Source organism: Maylandia zebra, linkage group LG18 (assembly GCF_041146795.1).
Source record: "Maylandia zebra isolate NMK-2024a linkage group LG18, Mzebra_GT3a, whole genome shotgun sequence".
NCBI lineage: Eukaryota > Metazoa > Chordata > Actinopteri > Cichliformes > Cichlidae > Maylandia > Maylandia zebra.
Window position 1 is genome coordinate 23,511,785 of NC_135184.1, and position 18,071 is coordinate 23,529,855.

At 41.8% G+C, this 18,071-nt stretch overlaps 2 protein-coding genes and 1 long non-coding RNA gene across 3 annotated transcripts in view; 2 read left to right on the top strand and 1 right to left on the bottom strand.

The window, feature by feature from the left end:
• The window catches only part of LOC143413751 (uncharacterized), a 31,604-nt gene that overhangs the window by 10,387 nt on the left and 3,146 nt on the right, over window positions 1-18,071 (bottom strand). The window lies entirely within an intron of this gene.
• Window positions 310-5,867, top strand: crsp7 (cofactor required for Sp1 transcriptional activation, subunit 7). Its single transcript, XM_004542393.5, has 3 exons — window positions 310-982; window positions 2,006-2,080; window positions 2,172-5,867. Exons 1-3 carry the CDS (start codon window positions 911-913, stop codon window positions 3,840-3,842), a joined length of 1,818 nt encoding a protein of 605 aa, XP_004542450.1. The 5' UTR covers window positions 310-910; the 3' UTR covers window positions 3,843-5,867.
• Window positions 11,032-17,622, top strand: cnn2 (calponin 2). Its single transcript, XM_004542392.6, has 7 exons — window positions 11,032-11,222; window positions 13,793-13,914; window positions 14,045-14,111; window positions 14,432-14,569; window positions 14,671-14,787; window positions 15,466-15,612; window positions 16,191-17,622. The coding sequence occupies exons 1-7, from the start codon at window positions 11,166-11,168 to the stop codon at window positions 16,494-16,496; spliced, it is 954 nt and encodes a 317-aa protein (XP_004542449.1). The 5' UTR covers window positions 11,032-11,165; the 3' UTR covers window positions 16,497-17,622.

Sequence of the window (18,071 nt, forward strand, 5' to 3'; positions counted from 1 at the left end):
TGATGGCCCCATCAATCTAGCACAGCCCGTCCTGCTTTGCTCCTGTGGACAGGGACAGGCTGTGCTCTTTGACGTATGCTTTGTTGTTTTAGAAACTGCAGGACTCCATCTACTGGTGAAATGCTGTAATATAGAAGGATCGATTTTAGACATGAGTAACTACTGTACTTCGTTGCGATAAACACACACATATGTTTCTTTTATTCGAATGCCTGACAGAATGTGTGCAGCTTTGGCAACAGAGTGCGTAACTAAACAAAACAAAGCAAACGTTTAGACACTTTAAAAAATAATACTAAGTGGTTGTGGTTAAATCTGTCTTGGAGAAGATAACGTGGGGGGAGCTTTGGTGTTTTTGGGATGTGGCTAGCTGGCTTCTGACAGTGGCGAACAATTTTGAACACAGCACGAAACTGTTGGAAAACCATTAGATTTTGCGCTACAAATCACTTTTATAAAACTATCAGTATTTGTTATTTAGGGGTCAAAGGCAGTGCGTAATTCGTTTACATACTACATGATCTGCTGTACAATGTTTACTGTGTAACCACAAGTAGATGGAGTCCTGCGGTGGTGCACATCCCTGAGTGTATCAGGTATGTTTACTTGAGGACGTGCAGACGTCAAAGCGCACACAACGTATCCCGGCATGCAGCAGGAGGCCGTGGAGCGATCCTGCAGCTGGTAGTGAGTTGCGAGAGCGCCGAGGAGGCAGCAGCAAACGGGCAACATAGCTCACACGTTTCCCTACTCCATGTGAGATAAGCCGAGCCGTTACCTTACAGGCGACAGAAAATATGCTGTACGGACGCCTGACGTGTTCCCGAAGCGGCTTTTGAGTCATCATTGTCACCCGGTTTTCATTTTGGAGGATTCCTCCCTCCATCCTCCGGATCGCACCGAACAGGCAATGACAACGGTCTCAGCAACCCCGCAGCAGATGAGGGAACGGCTGCTGCAGGCCATCGACAGTCAGAGCAATGTGAGTGCGCTAAAGCGAGCAGGCTCTCTAGCTTAAGTTACCTTGTTTCCCTGCACTCTGGGGCAACTCGACTTGAGAATTCGCCCGACAACTCTTATTTAATTATATTCCTGTGCCCAAACTTCTTATTGTATATTTTAAGTTGGAATTAGAGATGGGGGTACTTGAGTTGACAGCTTGAAAGCTAATTTAGCTACCAGCGTTACCCTGGACAGACCATAATCTGGCGTGTAGCATGCTAGCGGCTAACTTAGCCACAGCGGGTTTTGCGTATACGTTAAAAAGAAAACTATTTGCTTAATTTCCTTCCAAATTCATTTTCCATTCTGAATTTATTTTCACCTCGTACTTGTTTTTCACCCTAAACTGTTTCATCTTAATAAAAATCTCGTGTTACTAAGCCATGGACGGGAGCTAGCAAACTCTTAGCTCCAGCGGCTAAAGCTACGTTTTTTGAAACAGTCCACCCTTCCTTCTCAGCTGAAATGCTAGCCGCGGCTAAATCGGCTAGCACAGGCAAATTCACAGACACTTGAGCTCCGCTTGACTTTGTCAACAAGATAAGAAACTCGCGTAAAGTTAATTAATTTGTGCTCTCCGTTTTGGTCTATATGCTACCCTATTGTTATAATGATTACAAAGGAGAAGGTTTTGTGAGTTGACACTTCCATCTTTACTTTGCAACGTCGTTTTGTTGCTCTTGAAGCAGACAGACAAGCTAATGCCCCCCTCCCTCCCCTTGCTAACTTCTAAGCTAACTTGCCCCTCAAACACGTTGCAGGCACGATTCAATTCCCTTGAATTTGTCTAATTTCTGGGGAGTTTCCACGATCAGCATTAGTGCAGGGCTCTTGGCTAATCACTGAATTGTCACCAGCATTGGCCTTTCTAGAATATTATAAATGTGATTGTAATTCTCATTAACAGCTTCTTTTGTTGTTACTTAAGTAAGCAGTAATTTTTGGGTAATATACACTTTGTGTGACCGTGATGTTTTAGAAGCTCTATATATCGTCCTTGCAGATATGCAATATGGTGGTCGTACTGGAAGTAATTGCCTGCCTTGAAAAGTATCCTATCACCAAAGAAGCACTTGAGGTAAGACAGTCGACTGAACTTAGCTGCTGCTTTATACCAAACTGTTTAACTGAATAGTGTTTCTAATCCTAGTGCTTGTTTTTTAACGTAGGAAACTCGACTAGGAAAGTTGATCAATGATGTGAGGAAGAAGACGAAGGATGAAGACCTGGCTAAACGAGCTAAGAAACTCTTGAGGAACTGGCAAAAGCTGATTGAACCTGGGCCAGCTGTGGCTGCAAGTGTTCCTGGCTCTACCAATGGCAGTTCTCATCCCTGCAGAACCGATGCCTCTCCTTCTGACATTTCTGTGCCAGGGAAAGGTGTCCCTGAGGTCAAAATCAGAAATGACGTTCACAACACGTACTCACCAAAAGCTGAGAAATCAAGCAGCCGCAAGCGGCGGGCAGAGCACAGAGACAGTGGAGTGTACTTGCAAGAAAAAATCTCCAAAATGTCCCCATATGATAACTCTGTTTCAACGCCACCCACCAATGGGATTGCAGGCAGTCCGGATGCCCTCCCTGACCAGGAGGTTGTCCCGTCTCCTGACAGATCTCGAGTTGAGCACCTTGATAATGATAAAATGAACAGAATTCCTGTTAATGCTGTCAAGCCTCGCCCCAGCTCTCCCGGGGTGGCCAAACTACCCAGCACTTCCTCTTTGATTAAAGTTGCTGTGATGCAGCAACAGGCCAGATTGGATGAAGGAGGCGGGGGCTATTATCAAGCCAGAAGTCCTCGTGGTCTCACTACCAGCCCAAGGAGTACGAAGCAAGATACAATGACCAAGCGCTCTTCAGCATATGCACCAAAAGGAACGCCGGTCCCAAGCCCTTCCTCCAGGGACTCTCCCTTATCTTTTTCCCACACTGTGTCGTCCCCGGCCTCATCTTATGCTGACAAGCTGCCACATTCTTCTAATAGGTCTTCAATGCACTGGGCCAGCAGTTCAGAAGCCTCCTCTCTTTGCCCGTCACAAGACATATCTGCAACACTGGAATCCCCATCAGTCTCCCCCTCACCTTCTCTCTCCCAGCAGAACTCAGAACCACACAGACAGATTTCTGAGGGAGCTATGGTTGTGTCTGATGACGCAGATGGGCTAACCGTACCAAATTCGGAACATAAAAGGAGGAAGTACAGGTCTAGAGATTACTCTGTCAACTTAGATGGCCAGAAAATGGAGGACACCACTAAACCCGTTCGGTTAAAAGAACGCAGATTAACGTTTGACCCGGTCACAGGTCAGATTAAACCTCTGGTGCATAAAGAACCTTCTCAAACAGATGAAGCACCCACTCCTGACCTCGCTGAGTCTAGGCAGAGAACTGAAAGCACTGTACAACAGTGCGCTGCCACCGCCACAGTCCCAGGTCCTAGCCCTAACCCCTTCCACCACACAAACTGGAAGGAGCTGTCTAGAAATGAAATCATCCAGTCCTACTTGAACCTTCAGAGCAATGTCCTTAACTCCTCGGGGGTTCAGGCCCCTAGTGCACACTTTTTCATGTCGGAATATCTGAAAAGGGAAGAACAGGAAATTAAGGAGTCGCGGAAGATGCACGTTCTCCAAACGGACAATTTGACAGGGGATTTACCGGGCGTGAGCCGGGACGTGACAGATGAGGACTTGGACAGGATACACACACAGCACTGGCAGGGGGTGAATGGCGTTTGTGACACCAAGGGCACCTGGTACGATTGGACAGATTGCATATCACTGGACCCTCACGGGGATGAAAGCAAATTGAACATCCTGCCATACGTTTGCCTAGACTGAAGGGGTACGGGAAGGTTGCAGTACTTTTCCACTCCTTTCCTCATCTCACCACAGAGATGAGATACTTTGTGATTTAATTTTTTTTTTTTTTTTTTTTTTTTTGTTCACTGTGAGTTTGGCAAAAATCAGGCCTGCCAAACTCCACTCCCCCACGCCTCTTCCTCTTTCTGTGATAATCTATTAAGATTTTGGTATAAAAGAAGTGTAAAGATTAAAAGACTAGTTGAGTTTGTAATATCAAGGGCTGTTTCTGTTTTATTTTTCAAACTGAAAGCCACAGGAATGAGGCCCGTATTGCAGAGTACTGCTGCTAACCATAAAGGCAAAAAAAGAAGACAGAATTATCCCAGATCACCCAAATAGGTGTAACAATGTGAGGTTTTTCTTTTTTTGAATATTATGAATTGTACCCCTCTTTGAGGCACACTGGGATGATGCTGTTTCTTTTTTTTTTAATCTGTTTAGTTTCTAACAAGAAGTTTTGAACTAGGGTTAAACCTGAGGGAAGGCTGGGGTTTAGCTGTCCTGCACAGACCACCATGTTGGTGCCCAGAAAGATGTTAATAAGAGTTCATCTAGCACAGTTAGAGCCGAATATGTCCAGGGTTTGAAGTTACTGGAACATATTTGGCAGTTACAAGAAGCTTTATGTGAGATATAAAAGAGTAAATTATAAACTTCTTATCATATATACATCTATTTATTTTTGACCAGTTCATTTACGGGATGTTCATCAAAACAAATGTTAAAAAAAGGACGATAACAACAACTATAGATTCTTTTTGCTTTCTCTTCTGTTTGCATCACTGTGCTCTCAGCTGAATCTTAAATGTTAAAGGAAGCCCATGTGCTGTCCTTTCTTTAAGATTGGCCGGTGCGGATTTGTTTTGTTGTTTTGGTTATTTACATTCCAGACTCCACCCTCCAACCAATTTCCGCTCTCTCTGTCTCATCAGCTCGGCTCCTAAAAGGTTCCAGGTCATGAAGATTCTTCTGGAGATGTAACCGTTTTAAAGTAGTGTGGTGCTAATGCAAAAAGGAAAAAAAAATAGTGCAGTCAAATGTTTCCATCCATTAATTCTCTCCGAAATATTAAAGAATGTCCCAGCTGCTGGTGGTGTTCAATGACAAAAGCAAGGACATGTTTGAATGCTGGAACTTTTTCTGTTTCTTTAGATATCGTTTGCCTTCTGAAATTCCTTGCTAATATATATATTTTTTTCTGAGTTTATACCGCCTTAGTGAATGTACAGAATTGAGACCTCTTATGCACTTGTACATAAGTTGACGACTTGTTGGTCATTTTCTTTACTGATTCATTCATTCGAGTGTGAACTGACTGATTCTCCCACAATGTGCCCATGGATTAATACGAATTTCAGACACATTTACGGCTCTCGAAGCTGCTTTTTCCAGGCTTTAGAAATCATTTAAGTTGCAGAATGAGGGTGGCACTTCTTTTGCTCCCGTTCAAAACAGTGATTCAAACATTTAAGAGAGAAACACAGAGCGAGCTGTGCGCATCCAATGTTCTTGGCGTTTTCCATGTGACAGTACTTCAGTTCGACTCCCTTTTTAGTCGCTACCACCATTCTCACATGATTTAAATGAAGATTGGCTTCTGTGCAGCCTCTCTGTCCATTCATTCTTTTTGGTCATCCATTCCTACCTACCAATGTGCCTTGGTTTAAAAACAAAACAGTGAATCTGGATTTGCTTCCGCCTAAAACACGCCTGCCTGGAGCTGGATTTGTACGTAAGAATCCCAAATCCCCACGATCAATCTGACGCTGGTATATGCACCGTTTTCTGTTACTTTTTCTACGCGCTGATCTAGTGAGGGGGTGAAGCTGCAGACAACGAGAAACTGCACGTCGTCATCAACAACACCACTGGCAATAATGGAAAAGTGCTACAACTGGTTGAAAAGAATCTGTTTTTTTCTGGAGTTTTGATGGGGCATCTTTATTTGTTCAGTGTTTAACATCTCTCAGTTGTTTGAAAAATAAAAAGATCTCAATCTTGGCTGCCGTCAGGTCTTTTATGGTTTAAGTAGTTAATCTAAACTGTGCCTTTTGTTTGAAGGTGGACTTTTAATTGGTGCATTTACACATGTCGTCCATGTGGGGGTGCACATTGTCCATGTGTGTTCTTTGTCTGCACCAGAGATGTAAAATGATGAGAGTAATATCGGTTCAAATTCATCAATAATTCTTATGATTTTACTGGGCCCACGCTACAAAAGGTCCTCTGTTATTAAACAGTACATTTTACTAGTCTAAAAGTATAATCCCACCCTTTTAAACTGGCCATATGTGTAGTAAAGCAACAGTTTTTCGGCACCTACTGGTTGTAATTCTGATTGCCTTTGGGTTGCAACATGTTCAATAGGCTAAAGAATGTTTTGCCTACGTCACTCCTCCTATGACTCAGTCAGCTGATGTAATCACATAAGACAGCAGGATGAGTAAGTGCCCTCTGGTGCGTTTATCCTCACACTGAATCAGCCTGCCGCACACCTGTATGACGGTATCATCTGTTACATGTACAAAGAAATCCAGCTGTATTTATGACCAGGAGGATGCTCAGACACTGATGAGATACACCTGGGCTTAGATCACTGATATTTTATGGGGCTTTCTTCTGCTCAGGTTAAAACAGGATAGTTTCAGCTTGGATTTGAGAACAATTTTGCATTAAATGTTGTAGAGTTATAGCCATTTTTAAACCCTCTCCCCGAATTTCTCAGCTTCAAAATTAATTGGTCAAATAAATGATTTTAAATATCAGGATAGTTTTTAATATGTGGGTGAAACTAGTTTGCAGGGGATGACTGTCTGAAGTCTAGAAGCCCTGGATATCACCAAATCTTATGTTTCCTCCCCAGAGATGTTCATTACTGCCTTTAATCCAACCGCCTTCAGTTGTAGCTTGTTTGTGGGTCTCTGCATTCAGTTTTGTGCTACCTGAAAGCACGCACTGTTGAACATTGAAGACTATCCTATTTCCTCGGCTTATCTGTTTGCACTGTAAAGTGCTGCCTAAACAGTTTTGCAACTGAGACTGTAGCCCTGTACATTTCACCCTGCTACTGCTATCAACAGTCAAATCATCAGTACACACTAGTAACCCACTTCCATTGGCACACATATTTGCCCGTGCGCTAACCCTGCCTCCACCGTGTTTAACACATGGTGTACTTTGGATCATGGGCTGTTCTTTCTTTCTCCAAACTTCATCCATAATAAAAGGTGAATCCAAACAACGGTGAAGGCTTTTTTTGGGGCAAAGTCCTCCCTGTTCTTGAGTGTAACCAGGCGTTTGCACCCTGTGCATTCACATTACTTGGACAATGACACACCTACTTCCTCGAGAGTGTTTTCACGTGTCTAAATGTTGTAGTGGGGTTTTTTTTAACCATGGAAATAATTATCTTATCATGCACTTTAGATGTCTCCTGGGGTCTTTCTGACAATGAATTCCTTCTTTTTAAGGACTGTTTATTTGGCCACTCCTAAAGTCTCTGCTATCTCTGACTGGTTTGTTGGGTTTTTCAGGCGTGCAAAATGAAAGATCAACACTTGAAATCAACTCCAGATCTTTTATCTGTTCAATTTGCTGTGAAATGACGAGAAAAAAAAGGCCTGGCCTGAAAGTTTTCAGTCAAACGTCCAATTACGTTTGAGCCTCTGAAAATGGGAACTATATAAAATATAATGGACTGAAAGAAACGTGTCTCATCAAACATCTAAATAAATGATCCAAGTGACCAACTGAGGATTGGATGGTTCTCACTTGGATTCGAATGTTAAAAAAATTCCAAAGTATTTAATCTGTCATTGTAGTTCACAGGCTACGACACAATTTCAATGAAAACCTTTATGACTTTATAACTTATAGATCTTCATCTTCGATCGAATATGCGTTCTAAAAATGAATCAAACATCTGTTTACAGCACAAATTATTAGGAGGCACATCTTAAAAATATTTGTACTTTCAACAATATCTCTGTTTTTTCCACATTCAGTCTACTGTCATTGCAAGCACGTTAATATTTATGGATCCTAGTGGAAAGGAGTTTTTAGGAATGAAACTTTCTTTTATAATCCACCAGCAGTGGTGCATATTATTGAAATATTTCAGGTATTAATTATTTAACTGCAGTTTTTACAAGAGTAAAGCTTTGGTGGATTAATTTGGGTCCCTGGGTCGCATATTCATACTCATAAATCAATGCTCTCTTCCACAGTGTGTCATTTGTCCTGTCTCCCTGCCCTCACCGTTGCAGCAGTTGGCTGCCCCTCTCTGAGCCTTGTTCTGCTGGAGCTTTCTTCCTGTTAAAAGGGAGTTTTTCCTTCCCACTTGCTGAAAGGAAGTAGTTTGATACTGGATGGATAGTCTGGAAAGATGGAGAATAACGTCAGTGGGATTGTCCCCAGTCAGTGGGACAGATTTCAAAACTTAAAAAAACAACAACAGTCAAAACCCCCATACTTTTACAATATTTAATACAGTATATGTTGGACAAACTTTTCAAGGGGATGTCAAAGACATCAGCTGAAGAAGAAAGAAAGATGTATCCGATGAGTGCAGGTAGTAACACTGATGGGCTCCAGCATGTGTCCATGTCGGGAGGAACCGTCGGTGTCTCATGGAGTCATACTAATCTGATGTACCACTGTCATAAAGCAGCCTATTGTACATATTTTTGTCGAAATAAGATAAAGAAAGAACCCCCTGACCTGTCCAGCTGACTGCCAGCTTAAATCATATTATGCGCCACTAATACATTGTCTTAGATACGTCTTACATAGCATCCTGGACTTTCACACATGCTGACATGCCAGGAGAAGTTTTGTTATCTGAAAACCTCACACCACCGACATTACGTCAGCCCAGTAGCTCATTCCCAAATAACTTTTTTCTCCCCCCTGACCGTGACTCAAAAAAGTGCGACAATTTGTCTCGTCCTCTCTCCACGTCTGGTATGCAGGGTGGGACCAGAGGTTCACTCCCACTATTCAGGAATTTGGGAAGTTTCCTTCCATATAAGGAGTTTTTGATATAAATCGCGACCTAAGGAAGAGCAGTGGAAAGGTGGAGCTTAGGATCGATTAACGAAGCGTGGAACGAAGAGTATACAGGACTATCAAGAGAAGTCCCCTCTCTCGCTTTGTTGCTTAAATATTTTTTTACTGAGTAGTGCAGTAGTGCGTTTTGAATGGAGGCCTAAAATACATTTAAACTCATGACAGGCATTGCTTAATTATTTATATATGTGCTCTTTATCTAATGGGTCGTTTTTACATATCAGTTGAAAGCTTTCATGCAGTTGGCACTGTCACGTCATAGCAAGATGATCCTGCGTTCAAATACAGTCTGAGGCCTTTTTGTGTGGAGCTTCCTTTTCTTTGTGGGTTTTCTTTGGGTACTCTAGCTTCAACCCATGCCACATATCAGTGTCCTGTTCCGGTTGTACCCTGCCTCTCACCCCACGACAGTCATGACAGACTTCAGTCCCCACGACCTTCAACTGGATGAGTGTAACAAAATCGATAGATGTTTCTGTTATAAGGATTGTTTATCTTAAGAGCATTACAAGAAACTAAAAAAAAAATACAAATTTATAATAAATACAATAATTATAACAGCCACATAACAGTTTCTAAGTGTAGGATACATGCTTATAAAATGTCGATTTACATAGAAAAAAAATCTGATATGCATACAAGGTGACCAAGATTTAAAAAAAAAAAAAGACTGCACTGGTTTCAGGGAAAAAAAAGAAGAAGGTGGTGTTTTTCGGGTATGAGATACAGTAAAATAAATAAAAAGTGAACTGAAACAATGCTGTAAACTCGCAAAACTAAAGTTTAAAAAAAGTATACAGGAAATATCTTCAGTTTCAATCTTTGTCAGCCTGGCCAAATTTGTTGGCATAACCAGCTTGAAGAGTATTTGGTGCATATGTTTACTGAGATTTGGACATGTACCTGACTTTGAGTAAAGGGTTTTATTATTATATTTATTCCAAATATCACATGTGAAAACAGCAGCCATGATAGAAACTAAAACTAACAGCACAGCTAATGAAAAATGAAACTGAAACCTGATCGTGTTTAGAGAATCTGAGCTAGACTAAAATATGTAAAGCCACTTTGCAAGATAAGAACAACGAAATGAAACTGGAAATCCAAAGTTAACCTCCCATATTTAATGTATTTAGTTACCTGGTTCATGCTTTCAGTGAATTATATTCTCCAGTGCAAATACACACAAAATGCTAAAATCCTAAAAGTCTTTCTTGTGCCAAAAAGTGATTGTCTGCCAAAAACTGATTTCCAGTGTTTCTGTGTATTTTTTATGTGTAATATCTTTACGTATGTTCGTAAATAGACTTCGGTGAACAGGGGATACAAAGGGGTTACATAAAGAATTAAAACATTATCTGTTTTTTAAGTATCTTTACAACTTGTACTTACATTATAACCAATCCGGTCCTTTATCCCCACTTAAAATATTTTTACAGAACTATTGTAATATTTGCTGCCATTTCTGCTGTCCTGTTGGGCAACTTACTCTTACAAAATAAATTTTTAATGTTAATGAGATTTTTGTTACTGCATAAATAAAGGTTATATAAAAGTCGCTGCCAAAAACTGATTGCAGCTTGTATCTTGCTACACGAATGTTGTTTGTGGCTCAAGATGACTTTATGTCATCCATAAGGGATGCATTTGACATATGTTTAACATATTATAGCCCAACAAGTTACTTATAGCACTTTAAATATGAGCAATCGCTTTTTGGCAAATACCGGAAATCAGTTTTTGGCAGACAATCACTTTTTGGCACAACACCGGCTAACCCAGACAGATGCAGATACAAACAACAAAACACATAAAATAAAAACAAGATAAACAAAAAATACGACTGTATTACGTAACCAAGAGCACATGAAACCGATCTCCTTCTTCACCTGTATGAAATTGTGCTAAATATTCAATAATCACTCTTTTCAGCTAGTTTGCAATTAAAAAACAAAACAAACAAAAAACACCTAGAAACTTCGGAGGGTCATTTCCGGGACGGACCGTTCAGGGGTGAACTATCTTGATTCGTGAATCAAGACTCTTTGACAGAAACCGTGGGAGCGCTCTAATTGGCGCCCGTAAAAGAGAAAGGAAGTATTTAGTTCAGTCCGAGGTTTCATTGGAAGACAAACTCGAAGATATTTTAGCGCAGTTTTTATCTTCAAGTCGGAGTCTCTTTCTTTTATTATTGTTTGCCACTCTCAAAGGAAAAATCTCAACACTTTGAAAATGTCTTCCTTTAACAAAGGTCCGGCTTATGGGTTATCCGCAGAAGTGAAAAACAAGGTAGGTGGCCATACTTTTCTCTCCCATATAAAGTTAAGTCGCATTGAACTTTTCTCGCCTTCTTCATTGCGCTTCTCTCTTAACGCGAGAATCACCTGGCCTCCATTTTAATATGGCGCTCAGGTTAAAAGGTAATCAGCGGGGGTAAAAAGGGAGTTTGAATAAAAAGATTTAAAACTATATTTTATACATAAGTCGGAAAATGAATAATTAAACTCTGGTCGAGTGTGAATAGTTTGCAAAGAAATAAGTTGTGGTCTAGTTAGACACCTTGGACCTCCTTAGTCCCTCTGCTCGTGCAGGAGACTTAACTTAAAATCGCACCATGGGCGTTGTCCGTCTTGGCAAACAAGCATGTCGTTGTGGCCAAAAAAAAAAAAAAAAAGTTACCCCCGTTTCCAGCATTTTCCGCCGCCCGTGCAGCTCTCTGCCCTGCGTTGTGACCCGCATTAGTAGATAATGTAATTGACCTGTTAGCCCTCGGATTGGATGCCACTGTTCTCATTGCTTCTGTGTTCTCGTGGTTTCTGCAAGAATAGTTTCCCCACTTCCCCTCATGCGGTAAGGTGTAGCGCTGCTCTTCGTGCTTTAACTTTGCTCTCCACACCGTGCCAGATCAGTGCAGGGACAAAGCCTCTCTCCTCCTCAGCCACTCACTCTGTGAAAAATCAAGGTGTCGACTGACACCCCCCCGCAAGTTCTGGGTAATGTGTAACTTTATTGATTGGGACCTTCGTGAGGAAAGCAGCTTGTTTATTTGGTCACAGCCGCATCGAGTTAAAACCTCAGAGGTGACAAGCCCGATCACGTTGGCACATCACTTTTCGCCAACTTTCCCCCTTTTTTTTTTTTTTAAAAGTACTTTGAATGTGACTTACTGTCCATTTCGTTGTTATTGGGAAGCAGACTGCTTTTTTTTTCTCTCACACAAGTGTTACAGCTGATCTGTCCTTAGCCTTCTGTTCATTCTCTTGACACCCGCATATAAGGGCACTTTAACTTACCTCCACCTCATCCCCCTCCCCTTCTGCATTCTTTGGATGTTCCCTTGTGTGGGGCGAGGGAGAAAGAGAGGGTCGTATCCCCTCCCCAGATCTCCACAGAACAACATGTGGCTGACTTAAAGAAAGCATGCAGATTTCCTCTGTCCATTACCACAGGCGTCCTTGAAGGAGGAGAGAGAGAGAGGGGGGGGGGGGGTCTACTAAAGAGAGAGGTATTTCCTGCCGTCAGTGACGTAGCTCACCCTTAAAATGTGAGGCATTGAAGGCTTTTAAATTCCACCTACCCCCCCCCCCCCCCCCCCCCCTTTACAAACTGATAAACACAGACAGTCTTTGCTTGTAAGAGTAATCCCCAAACTCACTGATACACTGCAATAACTGTTTTATTTATTTATTCATCTCAGTGCACATCCATTCATCGGCTCGGCACACAGACACAATCCGGCGCCCTTCTCGCTTCATTCAGCTCCCTTTATCCCAGCACTGCGGGCTGAATTCCTCGCGTTCAGCTTGTCGCTGGAAATTACATCTGTGTCGGATTCCTTGCGGGCAATTAAAACGGCCAGTGTTGTCTTTTAATATGCGGATAACTGGATGAAGGGAATTTAATTAGAAGACAGGCATTCCTGAAGAGCGCAGCCAGCTGTGAGCTGTGTGCGGCCTGCTTCTATGTAAATAGTAGGTTACTTTTGCGGTTTAGTTTCCCATTGCCTTCGGGGACAAGGAAAAATTGTTGGCTGGTTGTGAGTTTGCACGCAGAACTTTTTTTTTTTTTTTTTTTTTTTTTTTTTTTTTTTTTTTTTTCTCCTTCTTCTTCTTCTCTTTCACTGGAGGAGGAGAAAAGCTGACCTGTTTAACTCTTAGGTCACTTTTCTCCATTTGTCCGCCTTTCAGATTCAGCTCATGAAACTGCTGTTTGTTTACGTGACCCCGATTCTCCTCCTGAATGGCCTCTTTCTCATGCTCTGCATCCGTCGGTAAAGCTTTTAAATCAGAGTAACGCCTCAACCGTGACGCCGTCAGCAGACCACGTTAAGCCCCTTAAAAACTGACGCGCCCTGTTCTTTCTACAGCAGCTCCCTTCCTGTGCCTCCGGTGACTTTGTTACAGTTTACCAAACAGGATATCTGTGTGTGTTTCTGTGGGGGTGTGTGTATGTGTGTGTCGGGTCACAGTGGAGTCACCATTTATGAGCATGAAATCTGACCAACTCTGTCTGTAGGAGTCGGTCAAAGTGAAAATGTGGGGATGACCATGAAGCCTGGCCTCATGCAGTCACAATAAACCTTTTAAAACGAACAACAACTAAAACTGAAATCTTCGTGGTGTGTGTTTTGGTTATCATCACCTCGGTCCTTGGTGTTTGCGCGGCTCAGTTATCAGCAGCTGGAGAAAAATAGAATTCTTATATCTTAAGAGTGTTGAAGTGGGAGGTCATTGAGGACAGGGCGAGCTATTCCACTGCTGACAAAAGAAGCTGGTGTGACTGCATCTACTGTTCTTCAAAAGAGCCACCCACTTGGTTGCAGAACACACATGTGACCTCTGACCTTTGTTACCAACTAGATTGCACAGAAGTACGACCCTCAGAAGGAAGAGGAGCTCAGGATCTGGATCGAAGACATCACCGGCAGTTCCATCGGCCCCGACTTCCAGAAAGGCCTGAAAAACGGAGTCCTCCTGTGCGAGTAAGCAGAGCCTACATCAAAGTTCTGTCACGCTAAACCACCAGGGCCTCGATCATCTGTTTTTAATATGCACACAGATCTGGAAAGCTCACTTTCTTTCTTTCTTCCCCGTTCTTTCTCTACTTTGCAGACTTATTAACAGGCTGCAGCCAGGCTCTGTGAGAAAGATCAACCAGTCAGCACTGAACTGGCACCAGGTGAGTTTGTCTTATTTTAGCTAATTGAGGGCGCGGCAGACTTGTGAGCAGGAGCACTTCATTGACGCTAGAAGTGCAGCAAGCAGTTAGACTTGCCTCTTCCCTGCATTGTGCTGAGGATGTCAGTGCACTGAATCACACTCATGGCTATACTTGGACATTAGCAGTGTTGCTTCTTTTATCTGAAACTGGTTTCTTAATAGTTAGTGCTTATAAAAATATTTGACTGCAACTTGTTAATGAGAGGATACAGGCAGAGAAATAATCGCCCGGCTTCAGCTTAAAACCTGTCGCTCTTGTTTACTTTGGTGCGGCTTTAGCTGGAGAACCTGACAAACTTCATCAAAGCTCTCACAGTGTACGGCTTGAAGCCCCATGATATCTTCGAGGCCAATGATCTGTTTGAGAATGGCAACATGACGCAGGTCCAGACGACTCTGCTCGCCCTCGCCAGCATGGTGAGTCTCTAAAAACGTCGCATCACAAACGGTAGTGGTAGTTTTTTGTGGGGAATGATCGCAGTTTAATGAGAACTCTTCTACACCGCCTTTTCTCTCAGGCCAAGACCAAGGGCTGCCAGTCGCGGGTTGACATTGGCGTGAAGTATGCGGACAAGCAGCAGAGGATGTTTGACGATGAGAAGATGAAGGCTGGACAGTGTGTCATTGGCCTACAGGTACAGTTTTCAGTGTCAGTAATATAACAGGACTGATGCTCGCAGAGTGAAACTCGGGGCCAGGGCTTTAAAGGAAATGCAAACAAGGGACTAAACTTGATTCTTTTTTTTTCTTTTTTTTCTTCTGAAATATAAAGATCAAAAAATTAGAAATAAGAATTTTTTTTTATTTTATTTATTTATTTATTTTTTTTAAATGATCTGATCATTCTGGCTGCGTTTTTGACAGGTGGGCTACGTGCTCGCAAAGCTGAACTCACTGCTGCAAGTGGCGAAACTGTTGTGAAAGAAGGCTTTGTCATGATGATCTCATGTTGAGTAGCGTTCTTCTGTGCGAGAGCTGCACATTGTCACTGATGCTTCAAACCTCCCTACTTTTCTTTCCTTCCCCCTCCATTACCTGGAAGGGTATCAAGTAAACACAAGCACTTCTCAAGCAATGAAGAAATGCCTCGACTGTAATTTGAGAGCGGTGCAAATATGAGGAACAGCTTAGTCAAAACTTTTTAAAACACGTTTGGTTAGTGTTGCACCAGTATCAACAGTCCCACACTTGCTCAAAACAATAAAATGTGAGAAATGCAGTGATGTTGTGCAACAGTTTACACCAAAACTCTTTATTGATCTTGTATGACTGTTGATCATTTATATACAACAAGTGATTGTTCTATTTTTCAGATGGGGACCAATAAGTGTGCCAGTCAGGCAGGTATGAGTGCATATGGCACCAGGAGACATTTATATGATCCCAAGGCTCCAGTCCAGGCCCCCATGGACAACACCACCATCAGTCTGCAGATGGGTACAAACAAAGGGGCGAGTCAGGTATGCATTCTTAAAGGACTGCAGCAGAAATAAGCTTCGGGACACTGGTTATGGCTTGTCCTTGGCGTTCTTTGCCTGCTGTAAACTACGGTCATGTTTGGTCTTGTAGAAAGCTGTAAACTCCTGTATTATCTAAAAGGCAAAGCTCAGTCTCTGTCTGAGCAAAGTCTTTTGTTATATTTTTGCCATAACAAATTACAACACAGACTAAGGAAACAATTTGAACACATCAGCAGAATACTAGATTAAGGATAGCTTGACATCAACGTATATTCTCAGTTTATAAAAATGGTCATTTTGTTACAGTGAGTACATTAATGACATTATGGCTCTGTGTTTGTTGAAACCATGGGAGCTGCTGTTAGTGGAAATAAATGGTTGCCGGGTAGCATTTGATTTCCCCAACAGATCCTCTGTGTTGCTGATCTTTTCTAGATGAATGACATGTATTCTTTAACCCAGTGGCCAAATGTCTGGGGCCAGTCTCGTGTTTGCCAAGCAGGAGGAGAGGAAGGGGGGGGATGCTGGGGAGAATTCCACAAAATCTGACAGTTTTCCTTTTCCTGTCTCCACTTCAGGCTGGGATGACGGCTCCAGGAACGAGGCGTGCCATTTACGACCAGAAGCTGGGCACAGAGAAGTGTGACAACAGCACCATGTCTCTACAGATGGGATACAGAGACGGGGCTAACCAGAGCGGGCAGAACTTTGGCTTGGGACGGCAGATCTACGATGCCAAGTACTGTCCCAAAGCCACTGAGATTCCAGGTGATGAAAATGGAGCTGGTGTCGCCCGTGACTACATCCCAGATTACCAAGACGAGGGCTACCAAGGCTACCAGGAAGAGGAGCAGGTGTACCAAGATGATGGAACAGATTATTAAAAGATTGGAGGGAGCTGAGGAAGGAAAAGCGTGATTGTGTAAGGCTGGCAAGTTCTGCGAGACAGAAAGGTGGTTTATCTTTTATATCATTAGGATGTTGCACTTTTTTTTTTTCTTCCTTTTTTTTGTAGGCCGTATCCTCTTAGTATTGTACGAAAATGTCTTCTTACCCCTGTTTGTACAAAACCATCTACACATATCATCATGAGCTGTATTTCTGTAATTTCTTTATATATTTGAAGTGACCACAAAAGCCAATCACTTGGCTTGGCTAGATATCCCAGGGATTTCTGTCCATGTGCCAAAGTTTTGTTTTGGTTTATTTTTTTTGTTGGGGTTTTTTTTTTTTTTTTTTTTGTCCTCCTGTGGCTTTGCTAACACATTAGTTTCATTGAGGGATCCCAAGATTTTCTTTAAGGGCAACATAAACTAAAAGTGAAACCTTAGGGATTTTTTTTCTTTCTTTTTTTTTTTTTTTTTTGTGTGTGTGTGTGTGTGTGTGTGTGTGTGTGTGTGTTAACAATAAATGGTTATGAGAAAATGCATCTTTCCATGAAATCACCAGTGCTTATGTTCCTGTAATAGCTGTATCATCTGTGTTTTAAAAGGAAAAAAAAAAAATCCTGTGAATGAGAATGTAAACTTATTTCGTGTTAGTTGTTACTTCAGTATCTTCTTCATCCTTTCAGTATTGACATGCGGTAATCGTCCGTTTTGGTTATTCTGGCAGATGAGGGAACAAAATGGATTTGTTAGAACAAACCAGTCTTCTTTAAATTCTGCTATTTCTCTCACTTCTTTATTTCACTCTTTTAACAGAGGAAATATTTCCTTTGTTTGCATAACCAATCTGACTGGAGAGAGGCTTGTTTTCTTTGGACAGTGGAGGAGTGGATAAAATGATACTCAAGTGAAGTTTTGAACATTCCAATCAAGAATACTGGATTCTTCTTTGTCTTTCAGTGAACAATGTTTCAGTGGCTCATTAGATATTGGTTGATATGCAAACCAATCATATATTTGATCATGTAAGATTATTATTTATACATGTTTGTGATTTTATTTTATTTTTTTTTTGAATGGAGGCTGTTTTGTACCTTGACATTGAATAAAATTTGGTATTGGACTATGCTGCTTTTTTTTTTTTTTTTTTTTGTGTGTGTGTGTGTGTGTGTGTGTGTGTGTGTGTGTGTGTGTGTGTGTGTGTGTGTGTGTGTGTGTGTGTGTGTGTGTGTGTGTGTGTGTGTGTGTGTGTGTTTGAATTAAGACAGACTCGACGGCCGCTCTATGTATAATGGCTCATTTATCCAAATATCTAATCGGCCAATCGCATGGTAGCAACTTTCAATGTGGTATGGTTGGTGGTGCCAGACAGGCTGATTGGAGTATTTTAGAAACTGCTGATCTGCAGGGATTTTCCCACACAACCATCTCTGGGTCTGAAAGAGAAAATAACCAGTGTGCAGCACTTTTTCTTTGCAAGGTTATTGTTAAATAAAACTTGATGTGAAAATGAAATTTAAATGGATATGTTATTTTGTGAACGTGGAAAACAAATACAGAAGAAGCATCCTT